The sequence below is a fragment of the Diceros bicornis genome, chromosome 14 (assembly GCF_020826845.1).
Source record: "Diceros bicornis minor isolate mBicDic1 chromosome 14, mDicBic1.mat.cur, whole genome shotgun sequence".
In the NCBI taxonomy this organism is placed as follows: domain Eukaryota; kingdom Metazoa; phylum Chordata; class Mammalia; order Perissodactyla; family Rhinocerotidae; genus Diceros; species Diceros bicornis.
The window spans coordinates 63170526-63196630 of record NC_080753.1 but is presented as its reverse complement, the minus strand read 5'-3'; the positions used below and the strand labels follow the sequence as shown (position 1 = coordinate 63196630).

General features: G+C 37.9%; 1 protein-coding gene across 4 annotated transcripts in view; it reads left to right on the top strand.

Moving 5' to 3' along the window:
• RIPK1 (receptor interacting serine/threonine kinase 1) overlaps positions 1–25988 on the top strand; it is a 40351-nt gene extending 14363 nt beyond the window's left edge. For all 4 annotated transcript variants that reach the window (XM_058555367.1, XM_058555368.1, XM_058555366.1 and 1 more), the window contains 7 exons: positions 525–753; positions 2578–2727; positions 12475–12551; positions 20594–20684; positions 21568–22137; positions 23361–23513; positions 25250–25988. In XM_058555367.1, coding sequence (XP_058411350.1) covers positions 525–753; positions 2578–2727; positions 12475–12551; positions 20594–20684; positions 21568–22137; positions 23361–23513; positions 25250–25536 — 1557 coding nt within the window. In that variant the 3' untranslated portion in view covers positions 25537–25988. The remainder of the gene's footprint in view (positions 1–524; positions 754–2577; positions 2728–12474; positions 12552–20593; positions 20685–21567; positions 22138–23360; positions 23514–25249) is intronic.
• Positions 25989–26105: the final 117 nt, after the last annotated feature.

Sequence of the window (26105 nt, the reverse complement as noted above, 5' to 3'; positions counted from 1 at the left end):
GTCCTGTCCTCAGTGTGTCTTTGGAGTCCTTAGAGATTCGCAGCCATGGGCTTCTGGACACCGCTTGGGAAGAGAAAAGGTGCAGTACCCAGTCAGCATCCGCTACACAAATCTGATGAAAAGAAAATACAGTTTTTCCCCAGCCTCAGAAGTAATTAAAAAATACATGCAGAGTAAAGGAGGAATTAGGATAAACATGTTTTGTTGTTGTTCATGTCATCAGTGTCTTCTGCTTTTCTTCTCTTTCCCCCACCCCCCAGCAAATGCCCTGGTTTTATTGCATAAGAACTGAGATACCAGAATTTCACATGGACATTTCTTAGGGGAGATTTTCCAGATGCCTGAGGAAACACAAAGTTTCTATAAGTCTGTTCAGAAGTAGCTGTTTTAAACCTATCTAGTGCAACCATTTCTGGAAGATTCACTATACCTCGTGTCTATTGGATAAGCCCAAAATTGAAAGTGAAATCTGATTTGCTTGTAGCCTTCACAGAACAAGCCCATTGGTTTGCTTTCTTCTGCAGATAGCTGATCTTGGCGTTGCTTCCTTTAAGACGTGGAGTAAACTGACTAAAGAGGAACACAATGAGCAGAGGAAAGTGAACAGGACCTCTAAGAAAAATGGCGGCACCCTCTGCTACATGGCCCCTGAGCATCTGAACGATGTCAACGCAAAGCCCTCAGAGAAGTCAGATGTGTACAGCTTTGCCATAGTACTTTGGGCAATATTTGCAAATAAGGAGCCATACGAAAGTAAGATATTTGTAGAGGAGTGGGACTTGGGTATTAATCAAAATTGTTAAATGAAATAATGGTCTTCAGTGAAATCAGTTAAGATTTATAATTGATTGTGCATTTAATGTCTATCTTACTCACCAGACTGTAAGTTCCACAAGGGCTGGGAACACATCTGGTTTACTCACTGCTGTTTCCCCAGCATCTACACGCAGTGCCTGCAACATAGTAGGTTCTCAGTAAGTTTTCTGAATGAATGAGTAATCTCAGTTTAGGAATCAGGGATCCCAGGACAAGTAGGAGCCTTGATAATGTATCTAAGCTTGGGAAGTGTCATAAAATTCCAGGATTCTTCCTGGGCAGGAAAGCTTGCTTGCTTCTACTTATGAGGACTTACCGTTTTATACTAAAAGGCATACACATTATACTTACATGCATTCACTTACTTCATTCAAGAATTATTTCTTTTCAGTACTTACTGTGGGTACTTTAATTGGAATTGAGAATATAAAGATGAGAAAGACATGGTTCGTGCAGGAGAACAGATACATAAGTAGTCATTCTTGAGTTTAAGTGCCTAAACTAATGGAAATTTTCCTATCCATTCTTCTTGGGTGATTATCCACTCCTGTGGTTTGACGATCACCTTTTTGCCGGTGCCTCTCAAATCTCTTATCTCTAGCCCTGGCCTGGATATCCACTTACCTGTTAGTCAGATCCATTACATGTACAGAGGAACCTCCAAAGCAACATCCTCCCAAACAACTTCATCTTCTAAATGCTTTCCCTGTAGCCCACTCAGCTTTGTTCCTCTTCTATGTTCAGAAAATGTCATCAACCATCCATCTACCGAGTAGCCTGACCAGAACCTTAGTCATCCCAGACTCAGCCTTGCCCCTCATCTCCCACATCCAATCAGACATCAAAACCTATGAATTCAAGGTGTATGTATGATTAAAGGTACATCTTGAATCCATCCACTTCTCTCTATCCCCACTGACCTCTGTTTAGTTAAAACTCGCTGTATTTCTGCTTCAGGCACCTCATATAGTTTACCATTCACACTGCAGCCAAACTGTTCATCCTAAAAGGCAAATATGACCATCTCACTCACCTGTTTAAAATCCTTACAACACTCCCTGTGGCTTTTGGGATAAAGTTCAAATTCTTCAGTATGGAAAACAAGGCCCTTTAAGATCTGCCTTTTGCTTCTCTTTCTGGCTTTATTCCTCACCTCTCCTTCCTTAGTCAATATGTCCAGTTATACTGAACTGCTTGTAATTTCTAGGATGCATCATGATTTCTGGAACTTCCAGTCTATCCGTATCTTGCTTTCCTAGCCTGGAATCTTCCTCTCTGAATCCTCCTTCCCCATTCTTTACCTAGATAACTCCTGCTTATTTTTCTGGACTCAACAAAGCCTTCTCTGACCTACTGTTACCAGAACCCCTGTACTTACTTCTTGAATAGCAGTTATCACTCTATATTTTAAGTCACTCTCATTAAACTGAGCTCCTGAAAAGCAAGAGCTATACCATATTTGTCTTTGTATTAAAATCTGGAGTATGCCATTGGCTTTATCACATATTCCATTTGTTCTGCCAGGAGGCAGCTTTGTTGTGAATTCTGTCTTTCATCTAAAATGTTGTTTGATTGTCTCTGCAATGGAACACATCAACTCCTGGTCTAAGGGCCATTTGCCCCATCAGACGAGGCAGCTATACTAAAAGCATACCCTAGGCAGAGAGAGATAAGCGGCATTGTCCAAGTTTTGTAATCTCCCTGCCTGAGAGGACTGGACCTGAGAGAAAGTCTCAATTTAAGCTCCTCTTTGCATTATAGATGCTATCTGTGAGCAGCAGTTGATCATGTGCATTAAATCTGGGAACAGGCCGGATGTGGAGGACATCATTGAGTACTGCCCGAAGGAGATTATCAGCCTCATGAAGCAGTGCTGGGAGGCGAATCCAGAAGTTCGGCCAACATTTGTTGGTAAGAGCATCTTTTATGACTGTGTAGGATGTATCCTACATGGCAATTTTCCTAGTAAGATGTTGTCAGGAACCCGCTTTGAGTCTTCAGAAAACAAAGTTCCGCTTTACTTGTAATTTCAAACTGATTTTCTAGATTTCAAACATTTTGTTCAGTGAAAAGATCCCATTCCTCCCAAAAGCATGAAGGCATATGAGGCCCTCTTCTTTCTTTTTTTTTCATAATTACCTTTTTTTATTGTGTTAAAATATATGTAACACATAATTTGCCATCTTATCCATTTTTCAGTGTACAGTTTAGTGGCATTATGTACATTCATATTGTTGTGCAACTATGACTACCATCCATCTCCAAAATCTTTTCATCTCCCCAAACTGAAACTCTGTTCCCATTAAACAACTCCCCACTCCTCCCCTAGCCCATGGAAACCCCCATTCTACTTTCCATCTCTATGAAGTTGACTCCTCTAGGTACCTCATGTAAGAGGAATCATTCAGTATTTGTCCTTTTGTGACTGGCTTATTTCACTTAGCATAATATCCTCAGGCTTCATCGATGTTATAGCATGTGTCAGAATTTCCTTCGTTTTTATTGCTGAGTGGTATTCCATATATGTCTATACCACATTTTGTTTATCCATTCATCTGTTGATGGACACTTGGGTTGCTTCCACCGGCCCTCTTTTTCTTAGTTCCTTTTATTTCTTTTCCTTCTTCTTGTGTAGCTGGCATCTGTGGAAATGTATGTTGTCATTTAGATTGGGCCTGGAGTAGAGGGAGAAAGAAAGGGGCATGGATGTTTGTCACATCCTTGTACTTCTTCCCATCCCCCTATGTTACCTAGGATCTTGCTGAGATCCTAAAGGCAGAGGAAAGAAGAAAATCAGAGGGAAGGGGCAGAGGAAAGAAGAAAATCAGATGAGGAAAAGATAAAAAGTAGGAAGGCACTGAGGAGCCTACAAAGCATTTTGCCCACATATTTCTGCCATGAGAAAACAGAATTAAAGCCCCACCTAGCACAACCTCCTGTTTTCTTATTTGCTCAGTCAGCCTAAATCTTCTTCTGGCTTGGTTTCTTCTCTTCTCTCATGTGTTTTTCACTTTTTTTAAAATTGAAGTTCTTATTTTGAGATAATTGTATATTTACATGCAGTTGTAAAAAATAACACAGAGACATCCCATGTACCCTTTACTTAGTTTCCCAAACTAGGCCACACTGCAGCACAATATCACAACCAGGATACTGACAGGGATACAGTCAGATACAGAACATTTCCATCACCACAAGGGTCCCTCCTGTTGCCCTCCTATAGCCACACCCACATCCCTCCCTAACCCTCCCCCTCCTTCACCTCTGGCAACCAATAATCTGTTCTTCATTTCCTTTTGTTTTTGTGTGTATGTGTTTTTTTTTTTTTTGTGAGGAAGATCAGCCCAGAGCTAACATCCATGCCAATCCTCCTCTTTTTGCTGAGGAAGACCAGCTCTAAGCTAACATCTATTGTCAATCTTCCTCCTTTTTTTTTCCCCTTTTTCTCCCCAAAGCCCCAGTAGATAGTTGTATGTCACAGTTGCACATCCTTCTAGTTGCTGTATGTGGGACGCTGCCTCAGCATGGCCGGACAAGCGGTGCGTTGGTGCGCGCCCAGGATCCGAACCCGGGCTGCTAGTAGTGAAGCACGCGCACTTAACCGCTAAGCCACGGGGCCGGCCCCTGTTCTTCATTTCTATCATTTGTCATTTCGAGAATGTTACATAAACAGAATCATAAAATATCTTTTGGGATTGGCTTTTTGCCGCTCAGCTAATTCTCTGGAGATTCACCCAGGTTGTTGTGTTTATCAACAGTTTGTTCCTTTTCATTGCTGAGTAGTATTCCATGGTGTGGAGGTGCCACAGTTTGTGTATTCACTCCCTGAAGGACATCTGGTTTGTTTCCAGTTTGGGGCTATTAGGATAAAGCTGCTGTAAATATTCACGTTACAGGTGTTTGTGTGAATATAAGTCTTTATTTCTCTGGAATAAATATCAGGAGTGAAATAGGTAGATTGTATGATAGTTTCATGCATAGTTTTTTTTTTTTTTTTTAACTGCCAAACTGTTTTCCGGAGTGGCTGTACTTTTTTACATTCCCACCAGCAGTGTATGAATGATCCAGTTTCTCTACATCCTTGCCAACATTTGGTATTGTCACTATTTTTTATTTTAGTCATTCTGATAGGTATGTAGTGATATCTCATTGTGGTTTTAATTTACATTTGTCTAATGGCTAATGTTAAATATCTTCACATGTGCTTAGTTGCCATCTGTTTTATCTTCTTTGGTGAAATGTCACTTTATGTCTTTTGCCCATTTTCTGATTGGATTGCTTGTTTTTTTACTGTTGAATTTTGAGTGTTCTTTATATATTCTATATACTATTCCTTAGTTGGATGTGTGGTTTACAAATATTTTCTCCCAATCTGTAGCTTGTTTGTTCATCCTCTTAGCAGAGTCTTTCACAGAGTAAAAGTTTTTCATTTTGACGATGTCTAATTTATTATTTTTTCCTTTTATGAATTGTACTTTTGGTGTCAAGTCTAAGAACACTGTCAGGGTTATATCCCAAAGATTTTCTTCTATGTTTTGTTCTAAAATTCTTATAGATTTACATTTAAGTCTGTGCTAAGTCCATTTTTTTTTCTATGAGAGTCATGGAAAATTATGGCTAATAGAAGAACAACAGCACAGAATTAAATATTTGGTTGTTTTCCTTGCCAGTTATTTGGTTTATATCTCATTGAAAAAATAGCATGATCCATTTTGAGTTAATATTTGTATAAGGTGTGAGACTTAGGTTGAAGTTTGGTTTTTTTTGCCTATGAATGTCTGCTTGCTGCAGCACCACTTATTGGAATGCTATCTTTCCTCCATTGAAGTGGTTTTTTTCCTTTGTGAGAAATCAGCTGTGGGGGCCGGCCTGGTGGTGTAGCGGTTAAGTTTGCACATTCCACTTTGGCGGCCCAGGGTTCGCCAGTTTGGATCCTGGGCCTGGACCTACTCACTGCTCATCAAGCCGTGCTGAAGTGGTGTCCCACATAGAAGGACTAGAAGGACCTACAACTAGGATATACAACTTCCTCAAAAACAAAAGCTTTAAAAAAAAAAAGAAATCAGTTGTGAATATTTGTGTGGGTCTGTTTCATAGTTCTCTCTTCTGGTCCATTCATCTATGCATCTGTCCCTCCACCAGTAGCCACAGTCTTTTTTTATTTTTTGTTTACTTATTTATTTATTTTGTGGGGGGGTGTGTGTGTGTGTGTGTGAGGAAGATCAGCCCTGAGCTAATAACATCCATGCCAATCCTCCTCTTTTTGCTGAGGAAGACCGGCCCTGAGCTAACATCTATTGCCAATCCTCCTCCTTTTTTTCCCTTTTTCTCCCCAAAGCCCCAGTAGATAGTTGTACTTCATAGTTGCACTTTTTTCTAGTTGCTGTATGTGGGACGCTGCCTCAGCATGGCCGGACGAGCGGTGCATTGGCGCACACCCGGGATCCGAACCCCGGGCCGCTAGTAGCGGAGCGTGCACACTTAACCACTAAGCCACGGGGCCAGCCTCCCACAGTCTTAATTACTGTAGTGATATAATAAGTCTTGAAATTGCATAAACTGATTCCTCCCACTTTTTTCTTCATTTTCAAAATTCTTTTATTTACTCTAACTCATTTGTCTTTTCATATAAAATTTAGAAAAATCTTGTCTATATCTACAAAAAAATCTTACTGCGATTTTGATAGGAATTGTATTAAATCTGTATATCCATTTGGGGAGAATTGACATCTTTACTATATTGAGTCTTCTAATCCATGAACACAGTATGTCTCTCCATTTATTTAGATCTTCTTTGATTTATCAGTCTTGTGTAGTTTTCAGCATACAAGTCCTATATATGTATTTCTCTTTTTTTGAGCAATTATGAGTAGTTTGTATTTTTAATTTTGGCATCCATTTGGTCATTGCTAGAATATAGACATACAGTTGATTTTTGTATGCTAATCTTGTATCCTATGACCTTGCTGAACTCACTTATTCGTTCTAGGAGTTTTTTTGAAGATACTTTTAGATTTTCTTGTCATTTCCAAATGGGGACAGTTTTATTTCTTCCTTTCTGATCTGTATGACTTTTATTTCCTTTTCTTTATTGTACTAGCTAGAACTTCTAGCACTATCTTGAATAAGAGCAGTGAGAGCAGACATCTTCACATTGTTCTCAATCTTAGGGGAAAGCATGAAGTATGGTGTTAGCTGTGGGGATTTTGTAGATACTCTGTCTTCTTGAGGAAGTTCTCCATACCTATTCCTGTTTTTCTGAGTTTTATCATGAATGGATGTTGAATGTTGTCAGTGCTTTTTCTGCATAGACTGATATGATCCTGTGATTTTCCTTCTGTAACCTGTTAATACGGTGGATTACATCAATTGATTTTTGAATACTGAACCAACCTCACATCTCTGGAATAAAACCTGTTTGGTCAAGGTGTATAATTCTTTTTATATATTGCTGAACTCCATTTGCTAATATTTTGTTAAGACTTTTTTTCATGAGGATATTGGTGTATAGCTATCTGCTTTTTGTATTATCTTACTCTGGTTTTGATGTCAGAGTCAATAATGGCTTCATAAAATAAATTGAGAACTGTTCCCTCCTCTTCTATTTTCTGGAAGAGAATGTGTATAATTAATGTTAATTCTTTAAAATTTTGGTAGAATTCTCCCATGAAACCATCTGGGCCTGGAGATTTCTTTTTTTGGAGTTTTTAAATTCTGAAGTCAATTTCCTTAATAGTTATAGGGCTATTCAGATGATCTGTTTTATATCAGAGTAGTTGTGGTAGTTTGTATTTTTTGAGGAAATGGTATATTTCATCTAAGTTGTCAAATTTATGTGTGTAAAGTTGCTTGTAGTATCCCTTATTATCCTTTAGATATCTACAGGATCTCTAGTGATATCCCCCATTTCATTCCTGATATTGGTAATTTGTGTCTTCTGTTTTTCTTTGTATATTTTATTGATCTTTTCAAAGAACAAGCTTTTTGTTTCATTGATTTTCTCTATTGTTTTTATGTTTTCTATTTCATTTATTCTTGCTCTTATCGTTATTATTTTCTTTCTTGCTTTGTGTTTATTTTGCTTCTTTTTCCTGGATTCTTGAGGTGGGAACTTAGATTATTGATTTGAGACCGTTTCTCTTTTCTAATGTGTATGTTTGATGCCATAAATTTCCTTCTCAGCACTGCTGTGGTTGTGTCCTACAAATTTTGATATATTGTGTTTTTATTTTCATTCACTTAATGCATTTTTTTATTTTTGTTGAGACTTTCTCTTTTATCCATGTATTATTTAGAAGTGTGTTGTTTAATTTCCAAGAGTTTGGAGATTTTCCTGTTATCTTTCTCTTATTGATTTCTGGCTTGATTTCATTATAGTCAGAGAACACATTTTGTATGTTTCAATTTTTTCAAATTTGTTGAGGTTTATTTTATGGCCCAGGATATCATGTGTCTTGGTATGTGTTCTCTGGGCACTTGAAAGGAATGAGTATTTTACTGTTGTTGGGTAGAGTGTTCTCTAAATTTCAATTACATCCTGTTAGTTGAGTGTTGTTGAGTTCTTCAATATCTTTGCTGATTTTCTGTCAAGTTGTTCTTTCAGTTGTTGAGAGAGGGGTGTTTAAGTCTTCAACTATAATTGTGAATTTGTCTATTTCTGCCTATAGTTCTATCATCTTTTGCTTTATATATTTTGCATCTCTCTTGTTTGGTGCATATGCATTTACAATTGCTATGTCTTGGTGGATTGATCCTTTAATCATTATATAAATGTCCTTTTCTGTCTCTAGTGATCGTCTTTGCTCTGAAGTCCACTTTATTGGATATTAATATAGTCACCTGCTTTCTTTTTATTAATGTTTACATGATATATCTTTCCCCATCTTTTTACTTTAAGCTGTCTGTAATCATTATATGTAAAGTGAGTTTTTTGTGACAGCATATAGTTGGGTCATGTTTTTTTATCTCTTCTGCCAATCTCTGTCTTTTGATTGGTGTTTGTAGACTATTTACATTTAATGTAGTTATTGATATGTTAGGGATTCTATCTGCCATTTTATTTTGTTTCTGTTTGTTCTTTCTGTTTTTCATTTCTCTTTTCTTGTTCCTGCCTTCTTGTGGGTTCTTGAATGTTTTTTAGAATTCCACTTTGATTTATCTATGGTATTTTTGAGTATTGTTTTTCTAATGGATGCTCTAGGTGTTACATTATATGTACATAATTTATCATAGTCTACTTATGTCATTATTACCAGTTTGAGTGAAGTATAAAAACTTTACTCCCTTTGCTTTCCTTTACCTTTCCCTATATATAATTGCCTTAAATATTTCCTCTGTATACATTTATAATATATCAGACAGTGTTACAATTTTGCTTCAACTGTCAATCATTGTTTAGAAAACTCAAGAGGAGAAGGAAAGCCTATTATATTTACTCATATTTTTTGATTACTGTGTTGTGGTGTCTTTTTTGTAATACTACTTCTGACATGTCTCACTAACTGGGTATCCTAGACTTCAGTTAAATTCTGATGCTAACTACCCAGAGTTACCTTCAGACTCTACAGGTTTAAGGGCTTAGTCCTGCTGCAAGATTGTCCCCACTTCAGAAATCAGATGCAAATAGGGTGCCCAGGCTACCCCCACTTCTTCCCAGCCAAATACAAATTCAGGAGTCCTCACAACACCCCCTCACAGAACTCAGGAAAACATTTTACTGACTTTACTGGTTCATTATAAAGGCTACAACTCAGGAACAGCCAAATGGAAGAGTGCATAAAGCAAGGTACTGAGAGGATGTGCCACAGAGCTTCCATGCCCTCTCTGGGCATGCCACTCTCCCAGTGCTTCAATGTATTCACCAACTCTGAAGTTATCAAAACCCCATTGTTTAGAGATTTTCATGGAGGCTTCATTAGGTAGGCATGATTTATTAAATCATTGGTCATTCTCCAGTCCCCTCAATCTCCAGTCCCCCTCCCCTCCCTAGAGGTCAGGGAGTGGTGCTGAAAATTCCAAGCTTGTAGTCATGGCTAGGTCTTCCTGGCACCAGCCTCCATCTTGAAGCTGTCTAGCCCTCCTCCTCCCCACCCCTGGGCCAGGAGCCATCTCATTAGCATATAAAACACACTCTTATCACTTAAGAGATTCCAGGGATTTTCGGAGCTCCCTGCCGTGATCCAACTGAACCTGGGGAAAAGACCAAATATTAATTTTTTATTATACCACATGTGTTCTTTCTTCCTCCCTGACATTGCAAGGTGTCTTCTTTTATCATTTCTTTTTTGTTTAGGGGACTTTCTTTAGCCATTCTTTTAGGGTGTGTCTTCTGGGGACAAATTCTCTTAGTTTTCCTTCATTTGAGAATGTCTTGATCTCCCTTTCATTCTTGAAGGACATTTTTGCTGGGTGTAGGATTCTAGGTTGACAGTTCTTTTCTTTCAGCACTTAAAAAATATCATGTGACTTCCTTCTGGCTCTATGGTTTCAGTTGAGAAATCCTCTGTCATTCTAATTGTTTTTTTCCTTATAGGTAAAATTTATCTGGCTGCTTTCAAGATTTTTTTCCTTGTCTTTATTTTTTAGAGGTTTAGTTATTATTTGTCTTGGTATGGATCTTTGGGTTTTGCTCAGCTTTTTGAATCTGAAGGTTTATGTCTCTTGCCAAATTTGGGAAGCTGTCAGCTATTATTTCATAAAGTACTTTTTCAGCCCCACTCTCTTTTTCCTTTCTTTCCAAGATGCTGATGACAGAAATACTAGATCTTTTGTTATAGTCCCACAGGTCCCTGAGACTCTACATTTTTTTTCTCAGTTCATTTTCTCTCTCTTGATCAGATTGGATGATTGCTATTGTTCTGTCTTCTGGCTCACTGACTTTTCTCTATCTTCTCCATTCTGCTGTTGAGCTCATCCACTGGGCTTATTGTTTTGGTTTATCATATTTTTCAGTTCTAAAGTTTTATTGAAATTTCTTTTATGTCTTCTATTTCTTTGCTGAGACTTTCTACTTTTTCATTTGTTTCAAGCTTGTTCTTATTAATGAAGCATTTTTATCATGGCCGTTTAACAGTCTTTGACAGGTAATTCTGACATTTCTGTCATCTCGGTGTTGGCATCTATTGATTGTCCTTTTTCATTCAGTTTAAAATCTTCCTGGTTGTTAGTATGATGAATGATTTTTCTATCAAAACTTGTAAATTTTCTTACTATGCTATGAGACTGGATCTTCGTTAGGCCTTCTGTTTTAGCTGGATTTTCTGACACTGCTTTGGCAGTGGAAGGGTGGCTGCCACCTTGTTAATGCCAGGTGGAGATAGAAGTCCAGGTTCCCCATTCAGCCCTGTTGACACCTTAGGTAGGGGGTCCTCATTACTACTGGTCGGGGATGGGAGTTCCAGCGGAGCCCAGGTGGTCTCCATAGACACCACAATGGAGGTGAAAGTCCTGACTCCCCATTAGGCCTCCTCTGATACTCCAGGGAGGGGTGTCTTATTTCTGCAAGGTGAGAGTACAAGTCTAGTTTACCCTTGTAGTCCACTGACACCACGAGAGTGGAGGGGCTTATTACCATCTGGCAGGAAGGAAAATCTTGGCTTCCTATTTGACCTTCTCTGACATCACCCTGGTGTGGTGTTGTAGCACCCTGTTACTGTCTCATGAGGTTGGTAGTCTCAGCTACCCACTGGGCCTCTGCTGGTAGGGGTAGGGGTGGAACCATAGTTTTTTCTGTGGGGTTTGGCTGGAGTAGAGTGGTTATTGAATAAAGGTTTTCTGCCTTGCTAGGCTGCCCTTTTCTTAGTCCTCTGACTAGAAAGAGCAGGCTTTTGATGGCTTTTTTTGTTGGGTTGCCAGCTTCTTCAGCTCGCATCTATGAGGCAAAAAGAAAACCCAGTGATCTCACTGCTGTGTCTTTCCTCAGATCCCAAAGTCCCTAGCTGTCATCTCTCCTCCTTTCAGAGTCGCCTTTTTTTTCCCCCCAAAGCCCCAGTAGATAGTTGTATGTCATAGTTGCACATCCTTCTAGTTGCTGTATGTGGGACTTGGACTCAGCATGGCCGGAGAAGCAGTGCGTTGGTGCGCGCCTGGGATCCGAACCCCGGGCCGCCAGTAGCGGAGCGCATGCACTTAACCGCTAAGCCACGGGGCCAGCCCCCAGAGTCTCCTTATGTTTGTTTTATATATAATATCTAGGGGTTCTTGTTGTATTTAGCAGAAGAAATAAGGAAAAGTACCAGAAGTGGAAGTTGCCTTTTATTTTTAAGGCTAACAGCTCTAACTCTTTACATCAAATCCTTACTCTGAGTATCCTATCCTATAATAAATCTGATGCCAGAGGGATGGAAACAAGGAGTCCATCCATCCTTGTTCACTTGGAGATTAACTCACATAGAGAGGGTTTTGTGCCACAGCCAGAGAAACTACATGCTATTAGACAGGAGCCCTTAGTTTCCAGTGTTATCCTAACCCTTGTTCTGTCTACCTAATTATTAGTTTTGTTAGTATCTTTGTGCAAGTTAGTGATTTGGTGTTTATATTTTTATTTTACTGCTTTGCTCACCGATTAAGGTAAACAATTCAAAGATAATAGATTACTAATATTTTAATTTTATTTTAGAAAATACTTCAGAAACTTAAAGTATTGTTTTTTTCATATAGGCATTGAAGAAAACTTTAGGCCTTTTTATGTAAATCAATTAGAAGAAAATGTGGAAGATGATGTGAAGAGTTTAAAGGTAGGTTATATAACAGATGCTCAGAATGTTAACATATCAAAGCATATATATTATCAACCATGGAAACCAAAGCAATATAATTTGTCACTGAGATTTGAGGTAAGCTACCTTGGTAACTGCATAAAACAGAATTAACAGCTTTATGCACATATCATCAAGTTGGCATGCTGGACCCATTCATCCATCAAAACTAATGAAACGAGAGAAAATATACATAGCACTATGAAAACAAAAGCACAACATCACTGAATAGAATGGAAAGTACCATAGGTGGATCAGTCATTTTGAGGAATTCATGAAAGATGGAAAGACAACAACAGAATTATATCTGCTGAGACCATATAACAGAAAAAAAAAAGTGCTAACCCAGAACATAATGCTGAAGAAGATCCTGGAGGAGCATGTCGTGGGTCAATGTATAGAAGAAACAGTATGGTCACCTGGACATCGGCAGGGACAGTCCTTTGGGAGACACGGTTGTGCCAGTTATAAAAATTGGCTCCTCCCCCGTTTCCCTTGTGCTGAGCAACAGGTGGAAGCAGCATCTGCCTAGGGCTGAATCAGTGAGTTTGGTATTAAAGACCAGTTACCAACTAACCAACCAAAAGGAACAAAGACTTCCCCTACGTACAGACTCAGGATACAAGTTACTGTCATAAGTCTTACAGCAGCATACTGCCATAATCATGAAAACAAAACACACAAGCAAACAGATTTCAAATACAAAAATAAATTAATAAATAAATCAGGCAATCAAGAATTGCCACACTTTTGAGGGACCTACACTGTAGAAGAGAGATATCCAATGCAAACCAAGGAAGCAGTCAAAAGGACAGCAGGGAAGATAGTCACTGAGGCAGAAAAGCATTAGTACAAACAATCGGGAGTATTCCATAATGATAAAAGGTTCAGTGCACCAGAAGGATAACAACAGCTTTAAATATGTATATGGCCTTAATAACATGGCCTCAAAATATACAAAGCAAAAACTGACAGAACTCAAAGGAGAAATAGACAAATCCACAACCATAGTTGGAGATTTTAATACAAATTTCTATTTCATTGATAGAACAAATAGACAAAAAAAATCAGTAAGGATATAAATTTGAAGAATATGATTAACACATTTGACCAAATTGAAATATATAAAATACTCCACCCAATAACTGCAGAATACCTACTTTTAAAGGCTTTTCGAGAACTTACAGAACACTTTCAAAAATTAACCATGTACTGGGAAATAAAACAAGTCTTAACCAATTTAAAAGGATTGTAATAATAAATCATAAAGAATGTTCTCTGACTACATTTCAGTTATGCTAAAAATTAATTTTAAAAGATCAGTAGAGGGGCCGGCCCCATGGCGTAGCAGTTAAGTGCGTGTGCTCCACTGCTGATGGCCTGGGTTCAGATCCTGGGTGTGCACCGATGCACCACTTGTCGGGCCATGCTGTGGCGGCGTCCCATATAAAGTGGAGGAAGATGGGCACAGATGTTAGCCCAGGGCCAGTCTTCCTCAGCAAAAAGAAGAGGAGGATTGGCAGATGTTAGCTCAGGGCTGATCTTCCTCATACACACACACACAAAAAGATAATTAGAAAATCTCATGTGGTTAGAAGTTAAGAAATATACTTTTAAATACCCCTTGGGTCAAAGAAAGGAATCGCAATGGAATTTAGGAAATATTTAGAACTGAAGGCTAACAAAAACACTACATATTAGAACTTACAGAATACACTTTGCAAAGGAGTACTTACTAGTAAAGTATCATCATATGTACATACATATATATACATATGTGTGTGTGTGTATATATGGCTAAAAATTATTTAGCCAAGCATTCATCTGAAGAAGATAGCAAAATAAACCTAGAGAAAATAGAAAGCAGTAAATAGGAAAAGAGCATAAATTAGTGACATAGAAAACAGGTAATAGAGGAAGAAAACAGGTAATAGAGGATCAAAACAGCTAATAAAATTGACTAAGATTGATCAAGAAAAACAGAGTGAAAACTGAAATAATGAATAAGGAGGCATTACTGCAGCTTCTGCAGACATCAAAATGATATTGAGAGGATATTATGAACAACTTTTTACTAATTTTAAAAATTAGACAAAATAGACACATTTCTAGAAAAAAGTATAACAGCAAAACTGACTCAAATAGAGATAGAAAACCTGAATATTTCTGTAACCATTAAAAGAGATTGAATTAGTGATCAAAAATCTTCCCACAAAGAAAATTACTTAGAACCAGAAAACTTCATCAGCAGTTTCTACCAAATATTCAATGAAGAGATTGTCCCAATCTTATACAAATTTGTCCAAATAGAGAAGAGGGAACCTTCCCAAAGTCATTTGATGAGACCAGCATAACCTTGATTCCCACACCAGAAAAAGAAGATACGTTACAAGCCAATCTCACTTAACAATATAGATTCAAAAACCCTGAATTAAATATAAACAAACTGAATCCATCAATGGACAGCAAAGGTTAATACATCGTGATCAAATTGGGTTTATTCCAGGAATGCAAAGCTAGTTTAGCTTTAGGAAAATCTGCCACTATAATTCATTACATTATCTTGTTAAAGGAGAAAAAAATTATAACTTTTCAATAGATTCAGAAAAAGCAGTAGATAAAATGCAATATTTATTCATGATAGAAAAAATATTGTTATTACTTTCTAAACCTAGAAAAGATGGAAATTCCTTGCCTGATAATGAGGTATTTTGAAACAACCACAGCAAATGTCATAGTTATTAATGAAATGTTAACTACTTTTCCTTGAGATAATGTGAAAATCAAGTATGCTCACCTTCCCCATTTCTGTTCAGAATGGTAGTGGAGGCCCTTACTATTTCAGTAGAGTAAGAGAAAGAACAAAGAGATATAGGATTGGAAAGGAAGAAATAAAACTCATTATTCACAGGTGATAGCATGTGTACACAGAAAATTCAAAAGAATCTTTTTAAATCCGTAATAGAATTTATCTGGTTTTAAAACCAATATACAAATCAATTATATCCCTGTGTATCTGCCACAAATAGTTAGAAAGTGACATTTTTTTAAAAGATACCATTTGTGGGTCTGGCCCGGTGGTGTAGTGGTTGGGTTTGCGTGCTCTGCTTTGGTGGCCCTGGGGTTTGCAGGTTCGGATCCTGGGTGTGGACCTACATCACTCATCAAGCCATGCTACGGCGGCAACCCACATGCAAAGTAGAAGAGGATTGGCACAGATGTTAGTTCAGGGCGAATCTCCCTCCCAAAAAAAAAAAAAAAAAAAAAGATACCATTTACAATAGCATAAAAAAATGAATTACTAGGAATAAATTTAACAAAAGACGTATAGTACCTGTTGAGAAAAGTATAAACTTTTGAGAGACACAAAACAAGACCTTAATAAATGAAGAAATATACCACTTACTTTGTAATTTGTAAGTTGCAATATTGTAAAGATGTTAATTCTTCCCATGTTGATCTGTAGAATCAATGCAATCCCAACCAAAATTCCAACTTTTTAGTTATTTTTTTTATGGCAAGTGGGTGGGGGGAATGGAACTTGACAAACTAATTCTGAAATCCATATGGAAAGTAAAGAAGAGAGCAAGAATTGCCAAGATACTCTTGAAGAAGACGACGACTAGTGGTGAGGAAGGTCTTGCCTTATCAGATTCTTGTCAAGAATTATTATAAAGCTGTACTAATTAAGACAGAGTGGTAGTGGTGTAGGGTAGACAGAGGCAATTGGAATGGAATTGAGAGCCCTCAAACAGATCCACACATATATTGGTTTTGACAGAGATGGCACTACAAAGCAGTGAAGAAATGATGGTCATTTCAATAAATGGTACTGAGACAATTGAGTATCCACATGGGGAATAAATGTGAAATTGGACTCTACCTTGTGCAAACAAAAAATCAACTCCAGGTTGATCACTGACTTAAATGCGAAAGACAAAATTATTAAGCTATTGGGAAATATTATAGGAGAATTTCTTCATTACCTCAGCATGGGGAATGGTTTCTTCAATAAGACACAAAAACATTAACTTTAATGATAAAAATTGATAAATTTGATTAATTAAAGAACTTATATTCATCAAAGGAAACCATTAAGAGAATGGAAAGACAAGCCACAGAATGGGAGAAGATAGTATGGCACACACGTTAACTGACAAAGGACCTGAATGCATATCATCTAGAGAAATCTTACAAATCAAAAATAAAAAGATAGACCAATTAAAAAATGAATGAAATCCTTAAAAGGACATTTCACAAAAAAGAATATTTAAATGGCCAATAAACATTTAAAAAGTGCACAACCTTAACTAGTAATCAAGCAAATGTAAATTAAAATACAAAGAGGTAATATTACATGTCTATAGACTGGCAAATGTGGCAGACTTTACTGAAGGATGGAAAAGAAGTCTAAACAAGTGGTGGAATGTGTTATGGATGGAAACACTCAATATACTAAAGCTGTCAGTTCTCCCCAACATAATTCATAAATGGAGTGCAATCCTAATTAAAATCCCAACCAAATTGTTTACGGAACTGTACAAGCTGATTCTTAAGTTTATGTGAAAGAAAAAAATGTACAAAGATGAGCCAAGAGAATTTTGAAGAAGGAAATTAAAACACTTTAGTGATAGAACAATGGTAATAAAATAGATAATAGGAAAGAATAGTTTTTTGCAGGTGGGGTTCTCCAGAAGGAGCCTCTGAGATGGAGATTGAGGCGCAAGGAATGAGCAGAGGAAGAAACCAAAGAGCAGTTACGCCTGACAAAGAGCTTTGGCATCCTGGCAGGTGTGGGGCTCTGAGCAAATGTTGCCCCTCAGGCTTGTCCCGGGTCAGTCTGAAATGGCCAGGCCTTTACACCCTTGCCTGGCTCAGTCACTGAGTGTGGGCTGCCCCTGGCGGGGAGTGCCTTGAGAGAGGCAGCCCACGGCAGCTGAGCGGACTCTGAAGGAACTGACAGCTGGAGGCTGTTTACAGACTGAACTCCTTGCAACCAAGCAGCAAATGCTTCCTTGAAGAGGAATTTGGGGGGCACATCACTATGTCTGTTACAAAGTCCAAAATCAGATCAATGTAGACACAAAATTCACAAGACAAAGGAAAAGATTATTGTATTTGGCCTCGTGAAGAGTAAAAAGTAGTTAAAAAGGAGAAAATACTTTCACTGTGTTTGACAAATGATTAACATCCAGAATATATAATGGGTGCCTAAAAATCAAAAACAAAAAATAAAAATAACCCAAATGAAAAAATAGGCAAAGAATATAGACAGATGATTGAAAGAAGAAATATCATTGGCTAACAAACTTGGGAGAAGATACTTGGCTTCACTGACAGAGAAAAGCAAAATGAATTGGTTATAATTTTTCATCCATTTGGTTGACAACATTTTTGAAAGATTGGTAATATCAAGTGTTGGTGAAAATGCAGAATAACAGGCAGTTTCGTGCAGTATTGGTAAGAGTCTAAATTGGTGAGGGTTATTGGAAGGTGAAGCATCTATCAAACTTTTAAAAGCACATAACTTTTGCTGCAATTCTACTCTTAGTAATCGATCCTACTCACGTGTGCTCAAAGATGTAGCTCTAGGAGTTCTTTGCACCTTAGTTTGTAGGAGTAAAAAATTGGAAATGACCCAAATGTCCATAAGTAGATGCCCTAAATTATGATTCATCCAAACTACAGAATACTATATAGCCATTTAAAAGAAAGAGGTAGAAACTAACATACAATGATATAGAAAGATCTTCAACGCTTGTTGTTAGGAAAATAAGTCCCAAACAATACTTAGAGAGTGATCCTTTTGATGTTTATATATATATATGTATGTCTATTTTCAGAATATATATGCAAATGCCTAGAGAGAGAATAAAAGGATGCACAACACAGTCTGGATAAGGGTTACCTCTGGGGAATGGAAGAGAGTGGGGGCTGGAAAGAATGACATTACAGTGTTGCTCTGTGTGGTTCGGCACAGTTCGAGTCATTTAAAAGGAATTTGTATTTATATATTTTGTATAATAAAAATAACTATAAAAAATTGCTTTCCTAAAATTACAATAATATAAAAATGCTTATCATGTTAAGTAAAAAGCAATAAACAAAATGCTACAAAGTATGTACATAATTAATGTCCTCTGTCATTCTCCTCCCAAATCCCTCCTATTCACTGAAAATTTTTGACCACCTATCTATGTAGCAGGCATTCTGTTAAGAGCAAAATGCAAATGACTAGGAAAAAAAACTTGAAAGAAATACCAAAATGTTAATTTTTCCTTTGAGTGAAGGTGCTATGTGTAGGTTTCTTTTTTTAAGTATAATTCTTTACATTTTCCATACTTTCTATAATGAGTATTATTACTTTTACAGGGGAAAAAAAGTTTCTTTTTTGCGGTAAACTATACATAACATAAAATTTACCATCTTAAGCATTTTTAAGTGTATAATTCAGTGGCATTAAGTACATTTACAATGATGTGCAACCATCACCAGTATCTGTTTTCCAGAACATTTTTATTATCCCAAACAGAAACTCTGTAACCAGTAAACAACAACTCCCCATTCCTCCCTCTCCCCAGCCCCTAGTAACCTCTATTTTACTTTCTATCTCTATGAATTTTCCTATTCTAGGTATCTCATAGACATCATGGGATCATACAATATTTGTCTTTTTGTGTCTAGCATATTTCACTTAGTGTAATGTTTTCAAGGTTCATCCATTTTGTAGCATGTATCAGAATTTCATTCCTTTTAAGGCTGAATAATATTCCATTGCATGGATATACCACATTTTGTTTATCCATTCATCTGTTTATGGATACTTGGGTTGTTTCCACCTTTTATCTATAATGAATAATGCTGCTATGAACATTGGTATATAAGTATCTTTTTGGGTCCCTGCTTTCAGGATATTTCAGGTAAATTCTTTTGGGTATATACCTAGGAGTGGAATTGCTGAATTGTGTGATAATTCTATGCTTACCTTTTTGAGGAACCATCAAACTATTTTCCATAACAGCTGCATCATTTTATATTCCCACCAGTAATGCACAAGGGTTCCAATTTCTCTACATTCTCATCAACACTTTTCATTTTGTGGGTTTTGTTTTGTTTTGTTTTTAATAATAGCCATTCTAAAGAGTGTGAAGTGGTATATATCTCATGGTGGTTTTGATTTGCATTTTCCTAATGACTAATGATGTTGAGCATCTTTTCATGTGCTTATTGGCCATTTGTGTATCTTCTTTGGAGAAATGTCTCTTCAAGTCCTTTGCCCATTTTTGAAGTGGATTGTTAGTTTTTTCTTGTTGAATTCTTTATATCATCTGGATATTCATCCCTTATCAGATATATATGATTTGCAAATGTTTTTTTCCTATCCTGTGAGTTGTCTTTTCACTCTTGATAGTGTCCTTTGATACACAGGTTTTAATTTTGATGTAGTTCAGTTTATTTTTATTTTGTTGTCTGTGCTTTTGGTGTCACATCTAAAATCATTGTCAAATCCAATATCATGGAGCTCTTCACCTATGTTTTCTTCTAGTATTTTTAGCTCTTAAGATTAGGCCTCTGATCGATTTTGTCCATTTTTGTATAAGTTGAAAGATAAGAGTCCAACTTCATTCTTTTACATGTGGCTATCCAGTTTTCCCCCATCGAATGGTCTTGTCACCACTGTTGAAAATCAATTGGCCATATACGCAGGGGTTTGTTTCTGGGCTCTCGATTATGTTACGTTGGTCTGTATATCTGTCCTTAGGCCAGTACCATACTGTTTTGATTACTGTAGCTTTGTAGTGCGTTTTGAAATCAGGAATTGTGAGCCCTCCAACTTTGTTCTTTTTAAAGATTATTTTGGCTATTTGGGAAAAACGTTTATTTTTTAAAAAAATATTTACTGCTTGTAAGAGCTATGTGAAATTTCTGCCTTCTAAAAAGTTTCATTTTTCTTATAATAATTTTCTGGAACTATTTTCTGCTGTTTATACTAAAGTGTGTATTTATACTCTTAATTATAGAAAGAGTATCCAGGCCAGAGTGCAATTGTGAAGAGAATGCAGTCTCTCCAAATTGATTGTGTAGCAATACCTCCAAGCAGGTCAAATTCAGGTAACTTATACTGTGATTGGAAATCTATTTATTTATTTATTTATTTGCTCATTCATTCTCTCTACTCTCTAAAATACTATTCACGACCATATGGGAAACAGAAGAAGCTATACAATGTAATACCTACCTTAAAGGAATTTATAATATATTCAGGAGTCAAGATACATATATTTGAAATATTAAGTAGCGATGTGTTTATCAAAATCATAAAGTATCTTGAACATAAGAGACCTAATATATCTGATAGGGAGAAAGTGACGGTTCAGGAAAAAGAAGGGAACGTATGTGGGAGCAGAGTCCGTGAGAAGGTCAGAGGTGACTAGATGCAGAGCACAAGCAGAGACATGGGTCTCAGCTTCAGGCAGGGGTACTTTTTTCATTGTAACAAAAGGGAAGGCAGAGTATAGGATGTTGAAGCCACTTGTTAACTCTCTGATCTGGGGCAAATTACTTAACCTCCTGTAAACCTCATCCATCAAATCATGATAATAATTAGTCTCATAGGGCTTTTAAAGAATGAAAGAATCATGTAAAGTGCTCAGCACAGAGCTGCTGCTGTTCTTATTTTGTAACCCCGCATCACACCAGGGAGACAGCCACTGTCTCTGCTCCAGCACAAGTCCCTTTCTTCCCTGGTCATTCCTGCGACACCCACTTTTCTGTCGCTCGTTATAATTTCCAGTGCTTTCTCACTGCCAGACAGGGGCCCCGACTTATTACCTGTATAACTTGTAGGAAGAAGACCATCTAGTAAATGCTTTTTACTTGTTCTCAAAGTTTTCAGGATGTTACTCTGAGATACAGCTTCGTGATTGTGCTCAGGTTTCATTTTACTTCTTAATGTTTCATGAAACTCTTTCCAATGTTGATCATTGCTTCTCAGCCACAGAACAGCCCAGTTCGCTGCACAGTTCACAGGGACTCGGGATGGGTCCTGTGGAGGAGTCCTGGTTTGCTCCTTCCTCAGAGCACCAGCAGGAGGAGAATGAGCTCATCCTGCAGAGTAAACTCCAGGAGGAAGCCAACTACCATCTTTTTGGCAGCCGCATGGACAAGCAGACAAAACAGCAACCCAGACAGAATATGGCTTACAACAGAGAGGAGGAAAGGAGGCGAAGGGTCTCCCATGACCCTTTTGCACAGCAGAGACCTTATGATAATGTTCAGAACTCAGGGATTAAAGGCCTTGCTTATTCTGGTGCAAACAGTTATGGTAATGCAGTACACCAACCAGCTGGGCTAACCAGCCAACCCCACGTACCATACTGGAACAATGGATCATATAGTCCACATGGTTTGGGAACAAGACCATTGGATCTGGGAACAGCAGGTCAAAGAGTTTGGTATGTGCCAAATCCAAGCCATATGTCAAGCGTGCATAAAACTCCAGTGCCTGAGACCAACCTACTGGGAAACACACCCACCATTCCATTCATCTCCTTCCCATCAAGAGGTAAACAGGCCCTTCAGTCACGATCTTATCTTTTTTTTATGTTTCTGAAAATAAATCAGCCATTAGCTCTGTTGTAGACTATAAGGTAACAAAGGCTTCTTTGTGTGGAGTCTTCAGCTTCCAGATGCAACTTGCCATGGTGGAATAGTCTTCATCAGACCACTTGTCCTGGGCGTATTTCAGCATGGGTAGGATTCATTGCAGCTGCCCATAAGTGTTGAGTTACAGGTCCTTGTAACTGATAGGCATTTCCACTGTAACTGAATCACAGTATTCCCATTATACCCAATCTCTGACATAAGTGATGGTATCTGCTTATATTTAATTTGCTTGCTATTTTCTGAAGGTAAGAAATAAGTCTTGGATATTTTCATTTCTTATCTTATATAGGCCAAAGACTACCATTTGTGATGAAAGCCACATTGTTGGGCTACCATCATCACCATCCATGTCCAGAACTCTCTTCATCTTCCCAAACTGAAACTCTGTACTCATCAGAAAATAACTCCCCATTCTTTTCTTTCCACCTAGCCCCTAGCAGCCACCCTTCTACTTTTTGTCTCTATGAATGTGACTACTCTAAGTACCTCATATAAGTGGAATCATACACTTTTTTGCGACAGGCTTACTTGACTTAGCATAATGTCCTAAAAGTTCATCCATGTTGTAGCATGTGTCAGAATTTCCTTCCTTTTTAAGGCTGAATAATATTCCATTGTATGTATATACCACGTTTTGTTTATCCATTCATCTGTTGATAGATAACTTGGGTGTCTTCACTTTTTGGCTATTCTGAGTAATGCTGGTATAAACATGGGTGCATAAATATCTGTTTGAGACCTTGCTTTCAATTCTTTGGGGGTATATACCCAGAAGTGGAATTGCTGGATCATATGGTAATTCTGTTTTTAATTTTTTTGAGGAACCACCATACTGTTTTCCACAGCAGCTGTACCATTTTATACTCCCACCAGCAGTGCACAAGGGTTCCAATTTCTTTATATCCTTGCCAATACTTGTTATTTTCTGGGTTTTTTGAGCGTAGCCATTCTAATGGATGTGAGGTGGTTCAGCCACATTTTAAAGAAGAAAATTTCAAAGGGTGGCATAGGATAAACGATTTAACTTAAACATTTGGAATAAAGCCCTTCCCCTTTACTGTGTTGTATTTTTTCTCTTGTTTTCAATCTATTGTACTTATCTGTGTGTTTCTCTCTATTCAGATGAGTCTGCAAAATGTACCATATACAACAGCACTGGCATTCAGATTGGAGACAATAATTATATGGAGATTGGCGGAATGAGTTCCCAACTACTGGACAGCACATACATGAACTTGAAGGAAGAGCCAGCTTCTAAGTACCAAGATATCTTTGGTAGGATACCTTTTAAGGACCCATTGCCTGGCAACCTTGAACTTTCTTACTTAGTGAAAGGGATATAGTGGAATCCTAAAATTTCTCTGATTATTCGCCCTAAAAGTTGTCCCATGTTTTCTCTGTAAAATGTCTCTGTAATTTCCATATAATTCCTTTATAATTTACTTACGTTTAATATGGGGATAATTACAATAATCTATGGATTTGTTATGAAAATTATAAATGAGTCACTATGTATCAAGAGCTTAGACCACTGCCTGGCACACAGTAAGATCTATAAATGTGTTAAACATCATCATCATCATCAATATCACCACTCAGATTGAGGAGAGAGAGCTCCTCAGGTCCTCATCAAAAGGGATTCTGTAAAAGATAGAAGACTACACCCTCAACAGCACCTCTATAGTAAAAATAAGAGGGCTTTGTTGTACAGGGCTCCACCACGCAGGCTCATAACATTGATCCCAAAGTACAACTTGGGAATAGGAGTCATGAGGCCAAAACAATGTGATTTAAGAATCCAGCTTTCTGATCAACCCTAGGATTGGCAGATTTTTTTTCTATCAAGGGCCAGATAGTAAATATTTTAGGCTTCGCTGACCCTGAGGTCTCTAATGCAACTGCTCAACTGACGTTGTAGTACGATAGCATTCACAGACAATATGTACAGAAATGGCTGTGGCTGTGTTCCAGTGAAACTTTGTTTACAAAAACAGGCAGCGGGCCAGATGGGCCTCCACAAGCCATAATTGGCCAATCCCTGGTCAAACCGATTTGAAGGATAGTCTTTAAAATATCCAGAGCAGAGGTTCCTCAGTTTTGGAGTGACAAGGGTATACCTTTGAGAATCTGATGAAACCCAGGGTCCTGCTCCTGGAGAGGTATTGACAAAACTAAGCAGATATCTTGGGAGGTTTTTGGACTGCTGATGTCCAGTGGTGATGACAGAAGCCACATTGTGGGGAGCAGAGGACAGAATGGGAGTTGAGGGGGTAAATGAGATGTCTTTTGCCTTATATTCAGCTTACTGAGGTAGCATGAGGATCAAGGAATATGGTTTGTGATGGTTGTTTTGTACTTCTTTTGTTTGTTTCCTTTTATTATTTTTATGAAGGCCTAAGGGGAAGGAACCAGTAGAAAGAGAGAGGTTATGCCTATAGAAGAGAGGACAGCACATGGGGTGGGGACAGGACGAGTCCAAACATAGACCTTGAAGAATATAGAGACTTCATTCCTTAGAAGACAAGGGAAGGCATTGTAATTGGACGAGTTCACACTTGATGATCTCAGTTTCCTTGATGAAGAGGAAAGTAAACTGCTGGGTGAAGGGGATCAGAAATTGGATGACCTTAACTCTGGCCAGATGTAAGTGGAAAAGGCCCAGAAGGAGCAAAAATGGTGTTTTTCCCCTTTACCTCAGGAAGGTCTAATATAAACAGGGCTGCTGGCTAAGGTTGTATAGAACAGCCTAGTAGCCAAGCAGGGGTTTTGTTCCCAAAGCCATCAGCTGTGGCTCGGAGATGCATCTGCTAGGAGGAAGAGGCTCCCTTCGCACAAAAGCTCCATATGGGCTAGCAGACATGTAAAGTGTCATCCAGTGAGTCAACAGCTATATAATTAGGAAATTGTCTTTTTCAGTGTCTCCTAGTACTCTTTACTTTATACAGGTTGTTAGAGCTAGGATGTTCAAATAGGTTATAGCTTGATGCCTTCTGCTCTTTTCTGTTTGGCAGATAATACCACTAGTCTGACTGATAAACACCTGGACCCAGTCAGGGAAAATCTGGGAAAGCACTGGAAAAACTGTGCCCGTAAACTGAACTTCACTGAATCTCAGATTGATGAAATTGACCATGACTATGAGCGAGATGGACTAAAAGAAAAAGTTTACCAGATGCTCCAAAAGTGGCTGATGAGGGAGGGCAATAAGGGGGCCACAGTGGGAAAGCTGGCCTGCGCGCTCTACCAGTGTTCAAGAATAGACCTTCTGAACCGTTTGATACACATCAGCCAGAACTGACTCTGGAGGGGGCTTTGGCATCATGAAGTCATCTCCTCACTTAGTGAGTAATCCCCTGAAAGTGTACTGCCTCAGACCCTTCAGAATTCTTTCCTCACTGATATTGGTTCTGTGTCTGCATAAAAATTATTCCCTGCATTTCATAGTGGGAGAACAGGAAAAGAAATCTATAGCAAACAACCTGCTAAACAGGAAGACCTATTAATGGCTGAGGCCCAATCAAAAAAGAAGCCTAATTGGGTTTTGAAAGGATGAGAAGAGATATTTAAGGAAGATCATTTTCTTTCAGTTCATTCCATAACCTTCAATTATGCTATTCATTCAGTTTCCTGGAATTTTATTTGAGTGAGAAAAAAAAAAATTCAGAGAATATAAAATAAATCAACTTTCTTATTTTGTGCTCTCTTTTCCACATAGGCTCCTGTTACAATAAAAGTACTGTAAAATTCTAAGTTCTCTTCAAATAGGTTTTTTGTATCACAACTACAGTGCATTCCAAAATTATAGGGTCTGTTAACTTCAGTATCAATTGTTGTATCAGTCACTACAGGCTTCAAGAATTACATGCA